General features: G+C 36.2%; 1 protein-coding gene across 4 annotated transcripts in view; it reads right to left on the reverse strand.

Moving 5' to 3' along the window:
- Window positions 1-23,487, reverse strand: part of LOC308697741 (uncharacterized protein) — a 40,142-nt gene that overhangs the window by 3,608 nt on the left and 13,047 nt on the right. Inside the window, exons 2-13 of one of the 4 annotated variants that reach the window (XM_081377248.1) lie at window positions 15,759-15,953; window positions 14,010-14,078; window positions 13,667-13,687; window positions 10,891-11,054; window positions 10,487-10,595; window positions 8,789-8,893; window positions 4,368-4,487; window positions 3,370-3,512; window positions 2,674-2,804; window positions 1,550-1,788; window positions 1,099-1,381; window positions 84-243 (exon numbers count right to left, since the gene is read on the reverse strand). In XM_081377248.1, coding sequence (XP_081233374.1) covers window positions 84-243; window positions 1,099-1,381; window positions 1,550-1,788; window positions 2,674-2,804; window positions 3,370-3,512; window positions 4,368-4,487; window positions 8,789-8,893; window positions 10,487-10,595; window positions 10,891-11,054; window positions 13,667-13,687; window positions 14,010-14,078; window positions 15,759-15,953 — 1,739 coding nt within the window. The remainder of the gene's footprint in view (window positions 1-83; window positions 244-1,098; window positions 1,382-1,549; window positions 1,789-2,673; window positions 2,805-3,369; window positions 3,513-4,367; window positions 4,488-8,788; window positions 8,894-10,486; window positions 10,596-10,890; window positions 11,055-13,666; window positions 13,688-14,009; window positions 14,079-15,758; window positions 15,954-23,487) is intronic. The other 3 variants (XM_081377250.1, XM_081377249.1, XM_081377251.1) reach the window with 3 other exon arrangements.

A 23,487-nucleotide genomic window follows, 5' to 3' on the forward strand; every position in this document is an offset into this window, starting at 1 on the left:
ATAAAAGCCCACAATGCACATTATTTGGATTGGACTTGAAGTCTGTCATAAATGTTAGCCATTACCCATGATGCACTGCTCACCTGTCTCTGCAGACGCAGGTTTTCCTCGTGCTCGGCTCTTGCTCTCTCCTGCTCCTCCTTCTCCTCCTGCAGACGCTGCTGCTCTGCCATGAAGCGCGCCTCCTCTTCCCTGCGCCTCCTCTCCTCCTCCTCACGTCTGGCGTGCTCCTCGCGCATCTCTCTGAATGAAGATGAGGCAGGGTTAGCGTCTAGAGACTTATGCTCGATACTCTTAGTCAACACCTCAGAAGCAGGGTCATTATAGTTAACTAAAACTGAACCCATACAAAAAAATTGTGATTACTTGAAATAAAATAATTAATCATTAAAATAATCATTAACTGAAAATAATATAAAATGTAAAAAAAAACCTGCTATCACTTCAGTTCTCATTTTCATTTATTTTAACATAATTTACTAAAATAACTAAAACTAAAATAAAGTTAAATAAAAACTATATAGACATAAAAAAAAACTGATACAAATAAGAAACATCAAAATTACTAAAGCATGAAATGGAAAATAAAAATTGGAAAATATGAATAGACTAAATATGAATAGTATCTCAATAATACTAAAATAACAGCGTTAAGAAGGAACACCTATGGATTGTTTATGGGCCGTCTGATTATTTATTATTAATCAAATGTGTAAGTAATGTGTAAGTAACTGAAATGAATAAAATATTTTACAAAATCATGTAAATCAAAGTCTGATTATTCAATCTAAATGTAAATTTATATATTTATTCGGTTGTGATCAGCTCTAAAATATTTCTGAATTTGCTCTTTGTGAGTGCAATCTCAAAAAAAAAAAAAATCCCAATTGTTTTCCAATAATCACAAACAACTGGAAAAATCATGGAAAATCACCATTAAAAGCAACAGAAACTCAGTCAACCAGGGTTATTTTAGTATAAATATAAAGTATAAAATAATTCTGCTGTGATCACAGTAAATGTCAGTCAATCTAAATGAGCGGTTCTTTGAAAAGTGGGTGTTTGATATGCAAGACTGACACTCTCCAATCAACTAACCTGCTCTTCTGCTCCTGTTCTCGTCTCTCTTGCTCCTCCTTCTCTCTCTGCTCACGTGCCTGACGTCTCTTTTCCGCCAAAACCCTGGCCGCCTCCTCTGGATCATTGGTCCCAGCTGTGGGCTTGGCGGTCGGAGGGCCGGGCTCAGGAGAGAGCGATCGAGAAGGAGTGGCGGCCACATGGGCCACCTCTGGTGTCTGAGGAGCTATTGTGATTGGTGCAGAGGTAGTGACGGGCGTGGCCGGAGCAGACGAGACAGTGATGTCAGGAACACTAGGAGCAGCTAAATAGAAAAAAAAACAGTCCATCAAGAAGAGTAAAATCCTTAAAAGCACTTGCGTTTCGTTCATACATATTAAAGCTATAAAAGTCGCCCTGGGCTCCTTGAAAACCATTGAGCCGTCATGCAGATTTATCTGAGAGCTTCGGTCGTCATGATGATCACACTCACTCTTTGTGTCCTTGGGAGGGTCAGCCTGACGGGGCTCCTTGGTTTCCACGGCGACAGCGGCGACGGCGGGGGCCTGTATGCGGGCGGGAGTCTGAGCCCGTTTAGGCCGGGTCTTGGTGCCAGGAGGAGTCCGGCCTGTAGATGAGGGTGGTTTGGGGGACACTGCTGGATTGGGGGAGAGGGGGCGACTCCTGGGCGTTGCAGGTGATGAAGCTCTGTTTTTAGCTTTGATATTTGGGCTAAAAAAGAGAAGAGAATTAAGAACACACCCCAACATACATCAAAACAACCACAATAAAAAAGATTTTCTTACTTTGTAATTTTGATTCTGATTTCCATTACATTCTTTTGATATTTTACATTTTCATTTATTTTACATTTTTTGTAATTTTGTTATTTGCTTTTTTTTGTCAGTTTTTGATATTTGTATTTAGGTTTATTTTTTAAGTTTAAGATTTAGTTTTTTAGCTTAATAACCGAGAATAGAATGAAGAACCTTCCAATATAGACCAAAACTTCTTTCCAGTAAGTAAGTGCTTCAAAAATTATAATATAATACACACACACACACACACACACACACACACACACACACACACACACACACACACACACACACACACACACACACACACACACACACCTCTAAGTGTGAACAATAAAAATAGTGACGCCTGCATTAGCAAGTATCACTAATAATGTGGATTTTGTCACTTTCAGTGAGGAAACAAATTACACTGAGACCTTGGCGCCTGGTTTGGACTCAGTGTAAATAATCAGGCAGGACATGGACAGCCATAATAAGAGTACAACTTTAATCCTTTAATGGCTAATTTATCACTTTTCCACAAAGCAACTGAACACAAAGGCCTGTATAAAAACGAACAGCCTGCCAGACGCCTCGCTGGGCTGCATCACATCAGAGCCTCTCTTCGGCTCGCGAGCGCACAGTACTTAACCTGCAGCAGCTTAGAGCTCAGAGAGAGCGCGTGTGTGTGTGTGAGAGAGAGAGAGAGAGAGAGAGAGAGAGAGAGAGAGAGAGAGAGAGAGAGAGAGAGAGAGAGAGAGAGAGAGAGAGAGAGAGAGAGAGAGAGAGAGAGAGAGAGAGAGAGAGAGAGAGTCACCTGGCTTCTGTTTTTGTTCTGGTTATGGATTGGGATTTTCTCTTCTTCTCCACCTTTTCTTTAGACAGAGCGCTCTTCTCCTTTTCGTTCTCTCGTTCCTTGTCTTTCTTTTCTTTCTTCTTCTTCTCAAACTAGAGGAAAACATTGATGAATCATTTTAAAGGAGTCAAATCATGAAAACCAGGACTTTTTCTTGAGAAATATTATAATATTATTAATATCATTAAGTTATTTTAAAAGGTAAATGAATAAGTAAAGATATATTAAGTTAATCAAAAGTCAAATAATCCTGAAAAACACGTTTTTCTATGAAAATATGAAGCAGCACAACTGTTTTCAACACTGATAATAATCTTAAATGTTTCTTGAGCATCAAATCATCATATTAGAATGATTTCTGAAGGATCATGTGACACTGAAAACTGAGTAAGATGCTAAAATTTCAGCTTTGATCACAGGACTAAATGACTTTTCAAAATATAGCAATTTAATACATTAAAATATAATCAGTTATTTTAAATTGTTATAACATTTTACAATTTAATGTATTTTAAATCAAATAAATGCAACTTTGGTGAGAATTAGAGAAAACTTTAAAAAATTGTACAAAGATACAGTCCTCAAATTTTTGAACGGGAGTATATATTAGCATTTTTATCTGAATATTTCTGCATTGTTTGTGTTACTGTGTTTTACCGGTGTGGAGTTGCGTCTGTTCGCGCGCTGTGTGATGTCAGGAGTGCTGGCCGAGACCCTCCAGCGTTCAGCGCTGTGCTGGTGAGGATGATGATGGGAGCAGGGCGTCAGAGGAGACACGGACGCAGAGCGGGAACACTGATCTGAGATCAGACACAGAGATGTTTACAGACAGTCACTTAATAATGCTCAAAACATTACATACTTAATTGAGATAATACACACTACTGTTTAAACATTTAGGGTTGGTAAGATTCCCAAATATGCAGTATATAAACAAAGCACAGGGTATTATATCCCACAATGCAATGCACTCAACTTGACTTTGCATTCCAATCTAAAAAATAAACTATGATTTTTAAATGGACAGCCAAAAATAACCATTTTTGTTTCTCCAGTGACAACTGGACATCACTTGTTGAATTAAACACGCAGGTAATAAGGAACTTCTGTGCAAAATGTATACTCAACATAGAAGTGCGTACTGTTTTATGTAAATTCAACAAAATGTACAAAAGGATAAACTGTGCACTGCATTATGCCAAAACTCCAAACATCAAAGAGAAAATCAGCAGATGAAATAGTTATTAGTCTGAAATTTATGAACTTTCATCTGAAATCTTAAAAAGATAAATAAAAAACACGCAATTCCATCAGATGCAAACATTTAAACGTTCATGTATGCATTAGACAAACACATACTAAGCTTAAACACAAGAAAACAGGTAGAAACAGGTAGAAGGTTAGAAATGAAAGCTGCTTTACATTGAACTAAGGTTAATAATATTAACAATGGCAGCAGGTGAAAGTGCATACTCTTTCACTGGCAGATCTCTTATTTGATTTCAGCAAATAAGAACAATTGCTTGTTTGCACTCAATGAGGCCTGTTTATGATGTGTGTTTTACTCATTACATGGGTGTGTGCCTGTATGTGGTGAGTATAACCATTACCGTAAGCTCCTGACATGTTAAGTGCATGTGTGTTGTGTAACTCACGAGGGTCGCTGCTGTTCTGGAGGGTGGCGACGCTCCGGCTGCGAGCCAGAAAGGAAAGAGTGGGCGTCATCAAGCGCTCCACGATGCGGCTCTCCCACGGGCTCAGGCGCAAGCTGCGGGCTGACACAAGAGGGAGCTGTTAGCATCGGCACATGTGGACAACATACCGCAGGTCACTCGACAAAGGGCCGAAGCAAGCGCTCAGCCAATCGGCTCGCTGTAACATCCAGTAACGAGGAGCCTGACCAATCAGAGAGGCTGTTACTGGAAGTGGAATTCTCAAGCCCTTGTTGAGTGAACACTGACAGTGATGTCTTGATCTGGGCTCCTGCAAGACACAGAATCTACACTACTGTGAATATTGTGTTTGCTGTACTTCTTTACACACACATTCACACACTATATCTGCTTATCGGCTCATTATAACTTCAAGGGAAGTTTCAACTTAATTAGTGAATTTGACCAGCAATCTTACCCATGCTGGTTAAATCAACGATACAGTAACTAAAGTTTAAGTGTGTTAGACTTTGATGCCTTATTGCTCAAAGTTTTCTCTTTCATAAATCAGGAGACAAAATGGAGCTCTAATACATGTTTCATTTAAGATTTTTCTCTTAAAATGTCTAGTAAGAACTAAAAGTAGACACAAATGAGCCAATCGTTGACATATTAAAAGTAAAGAGTGATAATTTATATATACTACCATTGAAAAATTAATGTTCAGCAAGATTTTTTCTGAAGAAATTTTCATTTTACTCAGCAAGGATGCATAAATTTGATCAAAAAAGAGAAAAAGCATTTACAATGTCAATTTCAAATAAATTCAAATACTTTATATTCTTCAAAGAATCCTTGTAAATGTATAATGTCAAAATATACTTTAAAAATTAAATTTCTTGAGCAGCAAATCATGATATTAGAATGATTTCAGAAGGATCATGTGACACTGAAGACTGAAGATTGAAGTAATGATGCTGAAAATTCAGCTTTGATTTGATCACAGGAATAAATTACATTCTAAAATGTATTAAAATAGAATTTCATAATATTACTGTAATTTTGATTGAAAATGCAGCCTTGATGTGTATAAGAGACTACTTTCAAAAACATAAAAAAATCTTACCGACTTTGAACGCTTGTGTGAATCGCTCAGATTATTTAGTCATACAAAAATATGATGAGACAAGTCTGAGTTCATATTGAGATCTTTTGATCACAAACTTTAGTATTCTCTGCAAGTCTTCCTCTAGAAGAGACAAATATCTCATATTTTGCTCTCCATTTAATCTCATTATTCTCTAGGAGAAACATCTGCAATATTTAAGAGATTTCATTTGTGAATTTTCTGCATGGTTTAACTGCATGTCTAGACGAACAGCACTCTAAAAGCAGAGTATTCACATGTTCAAAGTCGGGTTAAAACTGGTTTTATTCTGGGAATTATGGGATGCTGCGGTGTTAATATTCTGAGAGCACATTAAAATGAGGTTTGGGCTGTCACAGAGATGACTGAATGACAGTTCTCTACAGACATGAGAAAAACAAGTGAAGTGACGAAGAAATGAATCTGTGGTCTCGATGACACTCGTTTTCTCCCATGCTCCTTTGCTACAAACACACACACACTTGGGCACCAACAGGCAGAAACACACTCCGAATGTAGCAATAAATAGCATTAAAACAATACTGTGTCTCAAAACAGACCCTTGTTCTCAATGTAGCAACGAGGTGGTGTTTCGATCTGACACTTTAGCAACACGAGAAAATTTACAACACTTCGTGACGGCTGGTCACTGGGCGTTGCTAGGCAACAGCTGCCTTTTTTTCTCCCCCACTGCGGCAAACCGTGCTGTTGCCTGAACTACTGTAACAGAAGGTTCGATCACGATCTAGGATATAAACTCCTGCTTCTAAACTATATTCTATATGTTATGAAAACAATATTTAGCAGTATTTCCAGGAAGCTTGTTGCAAAAAAATAAACCTCACTGGTCAGAAAGTCTCTCAAGACTGCAGCTAAATATAACACAACCTAAATATTATATATTATATCTCAGCAAAAAGTGCACTGTGAGTGGTCATCTCTAATGACAGGGAAATAAGAGCAGACCACGAGCTACACAGTTGCCATGCGGTGCACAATGCTGTTATTATGTTGATTTATACACATCTGCATAGCTACAGTTTTGCTGACTTATCACTGGTACTTTCTGCTGCATGTGGATGTCAGCATTCTAGAAAACCCATTATTTCCTTGGAGATCAACTTAAAATAAGGGTATGTTCAGAATATACTACTACTCTCTCTGCAGGTTCTAGCATTTATACTGTGCATATTATCCATTTGCATAGAATATCGAGATGGCATACTACTTTTGCTGTGTATATAATGCAAAGTGCTTAAACTGACCTTTCATTTGCAGAATGATGAGTGTTATGATTTTTAACATCTTGTCTTTAATTTGATTCGACCAACAAGAGTGGACTGAAAATGTGGACAATAACTGTTATTTACACATAGTGATATGTAGCATACTACTGTTTGCGAGTGCTTAGCATTGCATAATGCTATACTGTTTCACATAATACTTTTTAAAAATAGCGTGCAGTATACAGTAGGGATGGGAAATGAGAAACAGTTCTTAATCAGAATCATAAATATTTAAATAAATAAGTATATATATATATATATATATATATATATAGAACTGAATGATGTTTTCAAATGTTGATTGCACTAACTTGATTAGTGTTTCTTCATACTAAATACTATACTAAACATATTTCTTTAGTATATATATATATATTGATATACCATTCAAAAGTTTGGGATTTAAAAAAAAGAAAGAAATTAATATTCAGCAAGGATGCATTAAATTGATCAAAAGTATCAGTAAAAACATTTATAGTGTTACAAAGACAAATGTTTTCAAATAAATGCTTTTTTTTTTTTTTTTTTTACTTTCTATTCATCAAAGTATCCAGAAAAAATATATCACAGTTTCCACAAAAATATTAAGCAGAAAAGTATTAATGGCTACTTAAAATTCAGCTTTGCAGTCCCAGGATTTAGTTATTTAAAAATATATTCAAATAGAAACATTTTAAATTGTAGCAATATTTGACAACATTGTTTTTACTGTATTTTTCATCAAATAAATGCAGCCTTGGAGAGCCTATTACACGTGGACAATATATATATATATATATATATATATATATATATATATATATATATATATATATATATATATATATATATATATATATATATATATATATATATATATATATATATATATATATATATATATATATATATATCATGGCCACAAATGGTATTCATTCCCACAACTTATTAATTTGTTCCCTTCTCTTAGTAAATCGTGGCCATGTTGAATTAATTCCTTTCCTCGCTTTGATTCAACTATAACAAGGGAATGAAATTTTACAGCGTGGACATGATTTAGCAAAACGAGGGAACGAATTAGTAAAACGTTCTTATGTATTAGTGAGTTGTGGAAACAAATTGTTAATTTGAGGCCACAATATATTTTTTTTCCCCCGCATGTCGTGTACGGGTCCATACATAACAGACTTCTTTCAAAAATTTTAAACTATCTTACTGACCCCAAACTTTGAAAAGTAATGTAGTAATTTTTGAACTCACCCCAATTATCTCACACACACATAAAAACAAAACAAAAACAAAACATAAGCCAGAAGCGTTAAGTGGATTTGGAATGAGCAATAAATTCTGTTACATTCCCATCCTTAGTATACAGTGTAATTGAGCAGTACACAGTAAGCAGTATGCAAGTATTCCAATCCGAACACAGCCAGATACATTTAACAAATACTTAACTATTGCACAGCATCACTTATTTATATGAATCGATCAATCCATTGAACTTATTAAGATCAGATTAGTCAATTAAAGTGGCACATACTATATTATGTATCCTAACTTAGTTTTATGAACACTGATAAATAATCAGCCTTTCAAATTACACACTCAGGTTAAAAAACCCGCCACCAGCACCACGACCCACACCACAGACTGAAAATGATGACCGGAACACAAAAATAAGAAAGAAATGAAATATTTCCACCACTTACTGGACCACAGATAAATAACCATCACAGACTATGATGCAACAATGTGAGCGCTGATCAAAAAGTGCACGGAAGTAGAGATTACCCACGATGCAACACAAGAACGAGGGGTTGTGGGGTGGGGAAGTGAATAAGAGAGGTGTGAGAATGACCATCGATCACCGGGCACAGGCACAGGCAAGCAGGCCACCAGAAATGAGCAAATCAAAAGTAGTTCATGAGAAAACACAACTGAAGAACCAAAAAAAAAAAAACCAGACGGAGGGTTGGGAGGGAGGTGAAACACGGGAGCCGCTCCGTTCTTACTTCTGCAGGGCGAGTTCCAGAGCGTGGCCGAGGACTTGGACAGCCTGTTGTTAATCACAGGCTCCGTCTGCCGCGGCAGGTTGACCGTGGAGGCCGAGCATCTGCCTGCAGAACGCAACACAGAGAGCAGAGCGTTCATACTGACCCCGTGAGTGACAGCGGGACGGGGCGCACAGCTGGAGCGCTTGGAGGGACATGCAGACTGCAGGAGGGAGAGCTGGAGGAGGCGGGCCACTCTTGCATCAACTTGTGATCATGTAAGATGATCGTACATTTAAGATGTACAGTAAATTCCATACAATGCTAACAACCATTTTTAGGCACATGAATGCTGACCAAAGTTAAATATTTAGATAAACTACCGTTCAAAAGTTTGGGTCGGTAAGATTTTTTAACTGTTTTGTAAGAAGTCTGTTACGCTCGCCAAGGCTGCATCTATTTGATAGTAAATACAGTTAAAACAGTAATTTTGTAAAAAGTTATTACAATTTAAAATAACTGAATATATTTTATTTTAATTTTTAATTTTAAAATGTAATTTATTCCTGTTATGCAGTGTCCAGTCTTCAGTGTCACATGATCATTCTAGTATGATTTCTGATTATTATCAATCTTGAAAACAGTTGTGCTGATTAACATTTTTGTGGAAACCTTGATACATTTTTTTCAGAATTTTGTGTTGAATTGAAAGTTCAATAAACAGCATTTATTTGAAATGGAATCTTTTGTAACATTATGTCACTTTTTATCAATTTAATGCAACCTTGCTGAATAAAAGTAATAAATTTAAAATTCTTACTGACCCCAAACTCTTTAACAGTAGTGTATACTAGACTATCCAGGTAAATCAGCACTATCCTACTGATAAGACCAGCATTATCACCAGCATGTGTTTTTTAATGGATGATGTTTTCTAGCATGTCATCCTGGTGTCCACAACCAGCTTAACCATAAAAAACATGTTGGTCATCCATCATTACCAACTCCAACCAGCATACTTCAAATTTATAAGTCTGATCTGGTCTTTTCAACAGGGTAGAACTGTACAAAGTGATCCGACATGGCATCACTTCCTGTTACACACTGGTCACTGAAGACACATCAACATTTAATTAGAGGAAAAAGAATAGACTTCTTATCATTTGTGTTATAATTACACTGTCATACATACAGTAGACACATCAACGCCCATCCCACACTAACATCTCTTTTAACTTCTTTGGTCTAATAATATGGAGAAAATCACATCTTATCAAGAGAAAGAGATGATATCACAGTCCTTTGCCTACATACATCCATCACAGCTCCTACAACACCAGAAATAATGTTTTTAAAGAATAAAAACCATACAAAAACCACAGTAAAACATAAAAATAAACCATAGAAATGATGTTGATGCCAATGATTAGCAAGTTTTTGTTGGTGAAACCATCATAAGATGATTTTCCTCCCTCACTTTTTGATGTCTTTTTGAAAATTAAAATGGATCAACAAAATCATAACCAGATGGTGACGCCTATTAACCATCTACCGCAGTAAAATCTCAGCACTCTGACACAGAACAAACACTGCTGGAGTCAAAAACAATATTGTGTCAAGTTTCCAAATTCATATCAGTATTGTTTTAGATGGATATAATGACTCTAGTTTGTCTGCTAAAGTTGTATGAGACTGTAAAGTTTGACTAGCAACACTTACTCTCTCTGCGGGAGGTCTGGTTCAAGCCGCCGGCCCATGACCACCTCTGCTGACGGATCTCAGCCCACGTTTTTTTGGTTGACCTCTTTATGGCGGATTCATACCTCTCCTGTGGAGAAAAAGACAATTACACAAGGATGAACCCTATTTTGGTGACTTTTTTCCACCTAATAAGAATCTGGTACAGAAATTAATTTGGTAGTTCATCAAATTTGAACTATCGACTTTTGAATTTGAGACCTAAAAAGCTTTGCATTGCAATACTAACCCTAACCCTAACCCTAACCCTAACCCTAACCCTAACCCTAACCCTAACTGTATGTCACTTGCTCAATGAACATTATGTTTGCAGCTGGTTTGTCCTCCCACAGCCCCCCCTTCCTGAGCACATGGCGTCTCCACACCTTATTCTTCTCCAGTTTCTGCCTCTGTTTCTCCTCCAGCAGAGCTCTTCGTTTCTCTGTCTTCAGTCGTTGTTCCTCTAACTTCCTCCTGCGCTCTTCCAACTGGCTCTCGCGCAAACGCCGTGCCTTCTCCTCCTTCTCCAGCCACTGAGCTTTCTTCGCCGCTGAGAAAGAGAAGAGAGAGAGAGTTTTTGGGTGATGCTGCCACTTCTTATGTCAATTTCTGTCAGAGTTAACAATTACATGTCATTTAAGAATCATTTTAACAGCGAAAGTTCTCAGATCTTTGGCTAACGTTCTGGTGAGGTTCTCCTTAAAAATATGAACAAACATTATTTAAGTAACGTTAACAGAACGTTAGTTCAATGCTATCTGGTCTTTAATAATGTTCTCAAAACATTAGCAAAAAACATTATTTATGTTGATGAACCTTTTTCCTGAAACGTTTTAGTTGGATGTTCGTTTCACATGAACATTTACATGTAACATTCCCATAATGTTTCTGAAATAATAAAATGTTCTCTTAATGTTCGTATAACCGATAAAAAACATCTTTTAACTTAATGGGAACATTAGCAATTGTTCTTAGAACATACTTTTGTTAGCTGGGGTCTTCAGAAAAGGTCTTCATTTATCAAAACTCTCATTAGTGTCATTAGAAATTAATTAGATAAATATCTCATATGTGAATATCTTATTTGGTTGTTTGGAAATCAGAACTAATTGTTTTACGTTCATTTAATGTTAATAATCATTCACAATTGTGCAATCTCACCCATAGCTGTCGATTTAATCACCACTGAATGCTTTTTATATTTATATATTTATAAATCAGTGCTTGAGGAAAAACTTAACTGCAAATAAAACAGCCTTTTTCTCTGTGTGTTCAGCAGTTTGACTTCAAAAACAATTAAAAACCAATCAAAGCTCTTTATTTAAAACCCCAAGCACGCTGAGCGGCAGCTGGATGCATTCTGCTCACAGGCCCGATTTAAGGAACACACGAGACATCACACAGTGGAATTTCCTGTTTTTCAGTCCCGCAACCATAACTAAGTCTACACACACACAGCAGTCCAGATGGGATTTGAGTTGAGGAATACAGACACAGGGGAACTGCTTCCATTCACAACATTGCTTTAGATCCATGTGGGGCGACACACTGTATTTACTTTACCCTGTTTCAGTTCAAAAGCACATCGGCTGTATAACACAGGAAATGCAGTGACTCAGTAATGAGATGAGCTGTGATTCACACAAAAGCTATATGTGAATGAGAAGCACTGAAGAACACAATTTGATTGAACACAAACATGACAAAAATCTGAACACAGAGAAAATAAGTCTGTATTTTGTTGATTAACATCTTTTTAGACAAGTAAAGTAAAATGAAAATTACTTTGGTAATGTGTTAGTAAGCTGTTTGGACAGGGTACTTTGGTAATGCCATTTTTTACAGACAGACAGACAGACAGACAGACAGACAGACAGACAGACAGATAGACAGACAGACAGATAGATAGATAGATAGATAGATAGATAGATAGATAGATAGATAGATAGATAGATAGATAGATAGATAGATATTTACATATTGCCTTATTTCTTTTATATTGCTTTTTTACTACATAAAAATAGTGTACCACAAATTTCAGTTTCACAAATTTCTTTTAACATTAACTTAAAAAGTCTCTTATGCAGACTATTTAAAACTGTGTGGCAGAGATGTGGTTTGTGCTCCCAATAAGCAGACTTACTCTAAATCCAATTACATAAAACCCTTCAGTCCTTTATAAATGATATAACAATTCTGTTTTATATCCTTCAAAATAAGATGATCTCAGCCTTCACGTTAAACCACTGGTCTCAGCTGCAGTGAACCGCTAGCGAGCTAAACAAGCTCACTAATCCTATTAGTTTCATGCAATATGACAGTGCGACTGCACTGAAAAATAGATTTTATTCTCAGTGCAATTCAATGTAGCAGCAATCCGGCATTACAGCGCTTGCTTCGTTCTAACAGCTAAGCTAGGTTTATATCTTTGTATACAGAGCATATGTCAAGCTAAGATGTTTCGTCCCAAACTACAATAAACCCTTTATGTAAAGCCTCCAGCTGTGGTGCATGAGTGGACTTGTCGGCCCGATAAACAGCTGGCTAGAGATTGAGGTTTATCTGCGTTTCTCCAGCTGAAAGTGAGCTGATAGCCAAGCAGGCTAATCATGCTAATTACAGCTAATCTGAGCGAGAGGGGCATGGCTAAATGAACTGTAATGATGGCACATTTTTCACCCTGTGCCTGCAGGGATCTATCAGATAGTTAAAAGTGGAGAATATGAGACACATGCATGGATTTATGAAAGCAGCTGCACATGGGAATGATGAAATATGCATGTACTCATAATAATTTGTAGCTTGGAATGGCAAATGTTCTTGAGCTACTGCTATAGATGTTAAAAATGATGGGTAGTTTATTGTAACTGAGCATGAACTCTGTTAAAATGCATAATCATAGGAAACAAGGGAAACACAACAATAGGAAAACAATAGGAAAAACATAACAACAGGGGAAAAAGATATGCAAAGTATTATTGTGCATATGAGGTATATTTAATATACTATTCCTTAACCATAATGATTTATGAAATTGTGGACAAAGAAAATTGGACACAACCAAATGAGAAAAACAAAGAACACAGACCCAAAGAGCACAGGACATGAACAAAATGGAAACGATCCACTTAATCAAATGATTGATCCTGTGACGTATCTTACCTTGCTCCTGGGTTCGCTGGTCTGCAGCAGTAAACACAAATCACAGGACATCTGTCAGTCACATCAGTTTCTACTTTACATGATGCTGCTGACTTCACCGAACATCATTAGAAACCAGCTGGCTTTGTATCGGCAGTTAAATTTGTATAAATTACAAACTGTTTCACATGGTAATAGTGTATAATTGAGTTAACTATTATTTGGCTTCACTTTGTAGTCTCAGTAGTCCCTAATTATATATATTTTGATGTACTTCGATCGTTACTAGATAGATGTTTTGTGTTGTACAACCACATCATTAGATCTACAGGGCAGGACAGAAGTTGTGTTTATAAAGCCTCACCCAGATATTTGGCCCGTTCCTCTCGCCGCTTTTTGGCCTGTTTCTGTCGTTGCTCCGAACTCATCCCATCTGTTTAGAAAAAAGCAGTTTAAGCTTTAAAATTAACTTTTCATAGCTTTCGAATTACATTAAAGTTGACAATGACATAAGAAAGTCGTTTGCAAATAGTTTTCAAGCGTCAATACCCAAAAGTAAAAAAACTTAAAATGTTAAATATTGTAAATATTATAAATATATATTATAAACATACTGTTTTAAACATACAATATTCTTATATTATCATAAATATCAAAAAGTAATAACATAAAAAATATATTTTTAAAAATTATAAACGATAGAACAAATACAATTCAATACAAGTAAACATTCATATAAATAATATGTTAAATATCTTTAATCTTTGCTTGATTGTTAGATGCATTAATTCTGACACAGTGCTGTCACATTTTGATAGAAAAGCAGGCCTGTCATTTAAATTAGCTGAATTTTATTTTATTTTATTTTATTTTATTTTATTTTATTGATAAATGGCCATATTTTGGCAGTCAATCGCTATCATTTATGTATAAAGGTACAGTAACAAAAACAAAAGCAACAGTAACAAAAACCTGTGTGATTCTAAGGATTAGAGAGAAGACTGAAAAAGGCAGCATAAATTACGACATTCTAAGTCAACTTTAAATGTAAAATGCTTCAAAAAGTGTAAAGTATGGCGCTTTTAATCTGATGAGAGCTGGTCGACATGATACCTAAGACATATGCTGAGTAATTTGTCTCTCAAGATCCCCCTCTTCTTCATTTCTCTTTCCTGGTAAATTAGAGGCTTGTAACTGACATTTTCCATTTTCTTCCCGGCCTCAGGAGTGAGCTGATTCAATCAAGATAAGAGTGACTCCGGCTCTTTAACTGCAGAGATGGTTTAACCCACGGCATTGAAGAGAATGTGGCGAGTCACACAGTCACAGGTAAAGGATGCTCAATTCAATTAAGACGCATACAACAGTGTTTCGTCTATGCATTCTTCTTGTTAAGCATGTCCTCCTTGTAATGAAATATATATGCAACTCTTTCCCAGTGAATCGAACTGTTGCTATGGCAACCGGTCTGCCCCGCGCCCACCATCAAAAGGACTTGACTAAGCCTTATACACTCGAGACTGTTCGAGAACCCTCAGCGAACCTTCCCCAAACACACACACCCCAAGGTTCGCTCCCTGCTTTGATGCACGGCCATGCCGGGTTTCCACGTCTCGCCCTCTTCACAAACAATGACTTGGCTTGATGCCACGACCGTCTGATGACGAATTTAGAAGGGTGTTTAAAAAGTCAGTCTGGTGGATGTTCATATGCATGAGGTCTACAATGCCGAGAGTGTGTAGATGTTTTCCTCAGATACGTTTTCTCTTTTATTCTTCTGTTCATCCTTCTACTATATGAATTTTGTAAATAAATGAGTCAAAGTGTTAGTTGCGTAGACTGTCAATGGAGGGACAGAAAGCTCTCAGATTTCATCAAAAAGATCTTAATTTGTGTTTCGAATATGAAGGAAAGTCTTATGGGTTTGGAACGACATGAGGGTAATTAATGACAAGAGTTTTTATTTTTGGGTGAACTGTCCCTTTCACGATCACGTGCACGTGGCGGCCATTTTAAGTCCACAAGACCGTAATGCAAATGAATGGACATATCCAATAAAGCAACACCAGAAAGCTAATGAAACACAGTTTTTGAGACACAGTCTTCTCAGTACCTTTTTTTGCCGGTGGGTTGGGACTGGATCCGGCTGTGCTGACTCTTGCGTCAGATCTGATTGGTTCTGTTTTTGAGGGAGGGTCTGTTATGAAGGATGAGTCTGTGACCGTTGTGTCGTCAGCTTTCAGGATCTCACTGTCCAGCTCATTCTCGTTCTGAAGAGTGCTACTCGTCTCTGGAGGAGATGTGAGAACTGAGAGAAAGAGAAAAAAAGAAAATTATTTACAGTGAAGAGATAAAACTTAAAGGAAACTGGAAACAATGCACTTTCAGCTAATCTTAGCCTGATATCATACAGTCTAAGTACAAGAACTTTAGCAAGAACTTCAAAAGGAATTAATTCTGAAAGGAATTAAAACTACAATCATGCTTTAAAAATGAACTAAAGATTTACCAGGGTAACAATAGTTTCCAGCAAAATACTATTCTCATCATTTGACTAGCCATTACTATCATAATTGATGCACTTTTCAACATTTACTCTGTTATTGAATTGAACTGAATTTCATAATATCACTGTTGTCTTCTAGCTGCTTTATAACTGAACTTAATTTGTTTCATAATTGATGAACTTTAAAACATTGACACTGTTAATGACCTGAACTAAACCAACTAAATTGAGCTGAATAATGACACTATTGTCTTGTGTAGAGCCGCATTACAGCTGAATCTAAAGTCGTTTTTATAATCAAATTTTGCAATATTAACAGTTATTTTCCTGTTTATTACAGTGAAGCTGCTTTGAAACAATCAGTATTGCATAAAGCACAAAATAAATGTGACTTGACTATCATCATTATCATAAAAATAATAATATATATATTTATTTATGTATAATTATTATCACATTATTTTATTATTGTTATTAACATTTTTATGTACCGTATATTTCTTTTTTTTTTTCAATTTCTTTATGATGGAAATGGTTAATGTGGTGGAAAAAAATAATTTGAGCAAATTTACTAAGCTTTTTGTATTTTCTTTTCAGAATAAAAGACACACAAATGAATTATTGTTTTTGTGTGTTGCTAGGGTATTCTGGGTGTTGTATAGCATTAACGGATGGCATGTGCTCGGTGGTTTCTTACTAGCCAAGTCAAAAAAGCCCTCTCTGATATTTTGGTCTCTTGTGTCCCTCCTTAAATCTCTATGGGACATTGTTACATGTTACATCATCAGCAAACTGTTCAAAGCAGTAATCATATGTAGATACTGAAACTATGGTTACCATCATCAGGATAAACAATAACATGATTTTCAGCATAATTCCCTGACGACTACAGAACAATTTTAAGGACTTGTGTGTATCAACAAAGAATTTGCAGGAATGTTAATACAGTATTTTGTGTCCAGCATGCAGACAGTATCAGATTTTCACCTAGATTCACTGTGCAGAAATGATCTCTGCTTTCTCGCTAGCAAAACACTTCAACCCCATTAATAGGGCATTAGCATCCTGTTCACACTTTACTCATACGTAAAATATGCTGTGATCTCCCTCCCGCAGGATTTTCACAGGAGAAACACATCAGAGAATCATTAGCCTCTTGTGTATCTCTTTTCTCTGAATATAAAGGTGTGGATGAGGCCAGGGGAATCACTCGCTACACTAATGTCAATATCAGCAGTATCAACATGCACTAGCCAAGCCACTTCATCTGGTCTTTAACCACAAGGCTACACCTTTCAACATAGAGCTTTCATTAGTTAAATGCAAGTCTTAAAAACCCTCCCCATCTGCACCATAATGGATTTAGAAGCTTCTGGAGGATTAAATCGAATGCTATACTGTAGAAATCCATGACTGCAGCCCCTCAGATGAGTTTGGATAATGAGTTTGGCATGAATGTAATTAAATAACAGGATCAGTAGTGACCGCTCATTTAACAGCTGACTAAATATGTTTATAGTCTTAATATCAGATGCAGAAAAGAGCTTCAGACACTTTGAAGGTCCGCTGGGCGAAGTGAGACCCGCTGGAGAAGATATTTGATGGGCAGTTATTAAAGAGCTGGTTGTCTCTAGTCAACAGCTTCATCTCGGTTTCAAACAGCCAGTATATGTAGCAAAAAAGTAATTGCTAAAAAGTCATTTTAATTTGTAACACGGCTGAATGATGGGTACATGAAGAAACCATTTGAAAGAGCATCAAATGCTTCTATATCATGATCAGTACTGGGGGTAGAGCATTATAAGTAATGTGACTTACATAATCAATTACTTTTTCAAATAACTATTAAAGTAACGCCTTACTTTTAAATTTACAACAAAATATCAGTTAGTTTTTCAAATAAGTAACATAAGTTACTTTGTTTTCCCATTTATTGACTGACACCTATCCTGTCCCCATATTGAGAGAAATCGGGAGTAAATGCAGAGGTGTTGTGTGCACATTGGATCTAGACTAAATGTGAGCATGCATTTACACATCTCACTCGCACAAAAACAACTGCTGTGTCCTATTCTTCTGCCATCCAGAATGTCAGCACAGCTGAATGGTTTGTTCGAGCTGCATCCTCTACTGTACAGGCGTGAATTTGCACAAGCCCAGTCCAGGGGAGAAAAGTAACACGAGAAGTTACGTAACGCATCCATAAAAGTAACTAAGTAACACAGTTAGTTACTTTTTTAGGTAGTAATGGAATATTGTAATGCATTACTTCTAAAAGTAGCTTGCCCCAATACTAATCATGTTAAATGTCTAATTTTTGCTCCACACCAAAATGATAGCTTATATCAGGGTTTCCCATGAGGGAGATCTGCAAGTAACAAGTAGAACCATTTTTGTGACATATTTCCAAGTGAAAATGGATATTCAACAAGAAAAAATGTTGGATCATAAAAAGTAAACATTAAATACCAAAACTGATCAGGAATCGTTCACAAAAATTTATTAATAAAATAACTTGAAAGATAAGCCAGATTAATTATGCCAATTAAATGAATGATTAAGAAATGCAAATTAAAATTTACTACATGAAAAAAATGCATTGTAGTCGAAGCCGATAGCCTCGTGGGCAGCACTCATGCAAGCTTCAGGCGTCCCAAGTTCGAGTACTGGCTCATGGGACTTTCCTGATCCCATCCCCGTTTCTCTCCCACTTCGCTTCCTGTCTACTCTATACTGTCCTATCCCAAAAACACCAAAAAATGCTGCAAAAAAGCATTTGTTAAATATCTACTTAAAAACTGACCGCTGACCTTGTGTCAATCATATCTCTATTGTGTCAGACCAAGTCCAAAATCATTATTTAAATGTTAAACAGTTGACTAGCATCTTGAACTCTGACCTCACAGGGTAAACATGAGGTCAGCATGTATATAAACATCCTGTTTCGATCAGAGGACACGTCTGTGTTTCTCCAGTTGTTTCTGAGGTCGATGAGGTTTGTGTCTTTGACATTGCAGCTGTCGTCTTCTTAGGGCAGACCTCATGACAGGAAGACAAAAAGCTTGATTCCCTACAGAAGCAACTGCTGTTTAGAAGTGGAAAGAGAAAATCGCTGAGCTTTGCTACTGTAAATAACTCAGAGAAAAACATATGCCATGAAATAAAGTGCGCTGTTAGCAATTCGACCCCTTACAAACATTTAGCCACGCATCAAAGTCCAATGATAAGTGCCAGCTTCCCCTCCGTGCTCTTTTTAGAGGGAGTCAAGTTCCCATGTTCAGTCTGTAAAGGTTAGCAGCAGGGCAATGTCTCACCATCGAGACCAAGGGGACAAACTGTCTGCATCAACAAAGAAACGCCATCTGTCCTGGGAAAGACACAGAAAGTGTGCCATTTTTCTTCTGCTTAGAAACAGACATGCTCGCACTAATCAGATGCTAAATTACTCTAATTTGGAGATGGAATTAATTAGTACTTCACAGAAGCAATTAGGCTGGTACATAAAGCATGTTAGATTTGAGATACCATAAGCAGACACTGATTTGTTATCAGAAAAATACTGCAAATTTAGGACGGGGATTTAATGTATCGGGAAATCTTTCAGGACGCCTACTGATTGCCAAAGTTAAATGTTCAAATCTTCCTCATGAAAACAAGAGCAGCCTCTATAGTTCTAGTTAATAAGTGGGTAACATGGGGGCTTGAAGTCATTTTGAGGGGCAGAACGGTCTTCTTTACACTGATAGTTAGGGCTTCATGATTAATTGAAATAAATATCAAATAAATGTAAAAAAAAACCCTGAAAAAATAGAAGCTTTAGTGCTCCCTGTGGTTTACTGCCAAAAAGTTTAATGGTTTTATGTTTGAAAATGAAGAAATGAAAACAGCCATAAATATATATACACAAGTAATTTAGCAATTTTACCATTATATTATATAGTTTTATCATTATATTATTTTTCTTAAATACTTGTTTTTTTATTTTACAGTTAAATATTGCTGCTATTTGTGTTGAATATATTTATTTAGTAATAATAATAATTGAAATATAATAATAATAATAACAACACAATTCATTATTATTATTATGCTATGGTTATGGGCCAAATTTTGCTTTGGGCCAAACATTTTTACCCGTAACATTTTACATTTAACACTTTAAATTTTATCCCAAAAAATAACAAAAAACAAAAAAATGTACTTTTAGGGAAACTAAGTGAGAAGTTTAACAGTTTTTAAGGCTCAGTATCCTTAAAAACAAGTTATCAAAATCAGAATATACAGTGGGAAATAATTTTGACTGGGATTTGATTGGATAGTAAAAGTTGGGGTTATAATAGCCTACATAAAGAATAAATAAATAAAAAACAATTAATGAAAGACTTATTATTGAAACCTGAATTACTGAAACCTCATTAATGCACAATCTGCGGTGACGATGCAAGTTTAACAGCGCTGTGGTTTGATTAATTGTGTCATAATAATGTTTCATGTTATTCACCCATCAGCATGGCAACAGGAACAAATATACGAAACCTAAAACGCACTAGGAAAATGTAGAAAAGAGGTTGATACCAAAGTTTTGTGAGCTTGAAAAAGAAAGAAAAACTGCATGTGATCCAGGGATCAGACAATGTTTGGGCAGAGGGACAAAGAGATAAAAACAGCAGTAAACCCGAGACTAAAGCATACACAGGGTTTAGGACGTGTCTGGGCAGATCATCTGAGACACAGCAAAGAATATCTCACTACAGTGACGAGAGGTCTGGCGTTTGTGGCAAAAAAGAGAAAGATCTCACTGACCTAACAGGCTTTGTGTTGCAATACATTTAGTGTTTCAGAGAAAAGGCCACAAGGAGGAATCTTCACCCTGATGATCTGATTCATGCAAGCAGTCCTATAGCCACAGCAGAGGGCATCACTGTCTCGGCAGACCTGACCGCAGTGAGCTAAACACACACACACCTGCGTATGAGTGTAAAAGTTCACGTGACGGGCAGACACTGATCTGCCAGGTCCACTGCAGCCCGATCGAGTTTCACCTCTAGCTCACAGTAAAAATAGACCCCACAATCCCTCATCAGCCATAAAAGGAGCTGAAACTCTTTAAAAATATATAAAAATATATATAAAAATGCAAACTATAAAAACTAGGCTATATCTTTTCATGCAAAACTCACAACCATGATAGTGTGTTGTGGGTGGTTGCCAGGGTGTTGCTATGCATTGTATTGCTATGTATTGCTAAGTTGTTGCTAAAGTGGTTTGGATTGTTGCTATAAGTGGGGCAAGGTTATTATTGTTAACTATAAAACTATTAAAACATTTTTGTTCATTTAAATGAAGCTGAAATAAAACAAAATATAAATATCAAATGGAAAAAGTTAAACTGAACCCATATTTTAAGTTGCAGCACTAAAATTACTAAGTGGAAAAATAATTTTATTTTTAAATAAATTAAACCATTATAGTAATAAAAAACGAATAAAAATGACAAAAGCACATAATAAAATTACTACAGTAAAAATAAAAATACAAAATTAAATAAAAAAATAAAAGCTAATGCAAAATATTAATAAAAGTTAATATATAATATAATATATGGCTCAGGTCTCTCCTTTATTGTCAGACATAATGTATTCATCCACCAAGCAAAAAGTCTGAAGTCTGAAAACTAAAAGCAGACATTTCTAAACAGGCACCACAAAATATGTCTCTTTCAACTATAAATATAACAGAAATACGGCATCTGAGCAAAAGTCACACGACACTGTTTTGGGTCCTTATTGGAAAACTTCACAAATTAAAGGGGAACTTCAACGCTAGCAAAAAGGTATTTCAATAAAACTTGGCTGCCAGTAGAAAGGCGAAAACATTTTTGAAATCTATGCTACAACCTGACAAGAGAAAACAGAGATTTTTTTTTTTATTGTCTTCAGTTTTGCCAAATAGGTAAGAAAACTTCAACACCCATAATGCACTGGACATGTTGCCGTCCAAGGCCACTCCCACCAGTCTGCTATGGATATGCTTACCAGTCAAATAGTGCATTGCTTTAGTAGGAAATACTTCTTAGAAAACTTTTAGTCATTACGGTGTCGTCAACTTATATTGTTCCCATGTGCAAGAATTCAAAGATTTATTTTCAGTTTTCAGTGAAGGAGTGAAGCATGTTGTAGATGTTTCTCCTAAAATTCAATAGAAACTAGACAGCTTAGTACATTGTGTTAGGAAATACATAACTCAGAGCATTTATTCTTAACTTTATGAAAACATTTTGAAATCAATCAAAACTGAGCAATTTGAGATCTCTTCAGAAACTCTAGTGAAGACACTGTCCATTTGTTCTCCGTTAAATCTCACTCCTATCCTACTAGATCCTATTCGTGTTTTTTCCTTTCCTACACGTGGTTATCTCTGAAAGCCCTGATGCTTTAAATACACAGCTGTAAATGCACAGAGTTCAGTGTTTTTTGCACTAGTGTGAAGGGCTTAACAGACACAATGGTGTGAAGTGGGTCAGCGGCCCGTCCGTGGCAGAGGGAAGTCACAAGGCTGAGTGGATCTGGGTCAGCCGGACCTCAGGCATGTGTGGCATGCGTCTCTACAGTCTGTGTGGATGGCAACAGAGAACAACACAGGCACACGACCGTCAGAGAGCAGCGGCGCAGATAAACAAGGACACAGAATATTTCTTCTACTGTTTACACTTGAAAATGCCACAAATACGTATTGCTAATAATTTAATTGTAGTGTCCTGCAGCTGATAAACTTCATTTCAGTCTTTCCACATGGATCATTCTCAGGAAACGCTGTCATTTTTGCCTGTTTGTGTCACAGTGACTTAATGCTGATCTATAATTAATAAGATCACACTGAGTCACAATATTTGACAAATTTAGTACTGATCAGAAAATAATGCACAATAAATAAAACAAATAAAAGCTTACACACTTCTGCCCTGTTAGACTCAAAAGTTGGAGGGGAAAATAATTTTGATCATCATTTTTTTGGGGGGGACAAAGAACAAAAATATTGACTGTGAAAAATGTGATAATATTTGCTAGGTTATTATCAACTATTTAGCATGACCTTCAGTCACGCATGTAAGCATGTTTGAAGACAAAAATGATATACACTAGAGTTTGAAGTTTGGGGTCGAGAAGATTTATCTGAGAAATTAATACTTTTACTCAGAATGGATGCATTTATTTGATTAAAAGGGACAGTCAAGATTTTTATTTCAAATAAACTTTGAACTTTCTATTCATCAAAGAATCCTGAAAAAACATTTGTACCACGGTTTCCACAAAAAAAAAAAAAAAATGAAAATATG

Source organism: Scardinius erythrophthalmus (assembly GCF_964197995.2).
Source record: "Scardinius erythrophthalmus genome assembly, chromosome: 10".
Lineage (NCBI taxonomy): Eukaryota > Metazoa > Chordata > Actinopteri > Cypriniformes > Leuciscidae > Scardinius > Scardinius erythrophthalmus.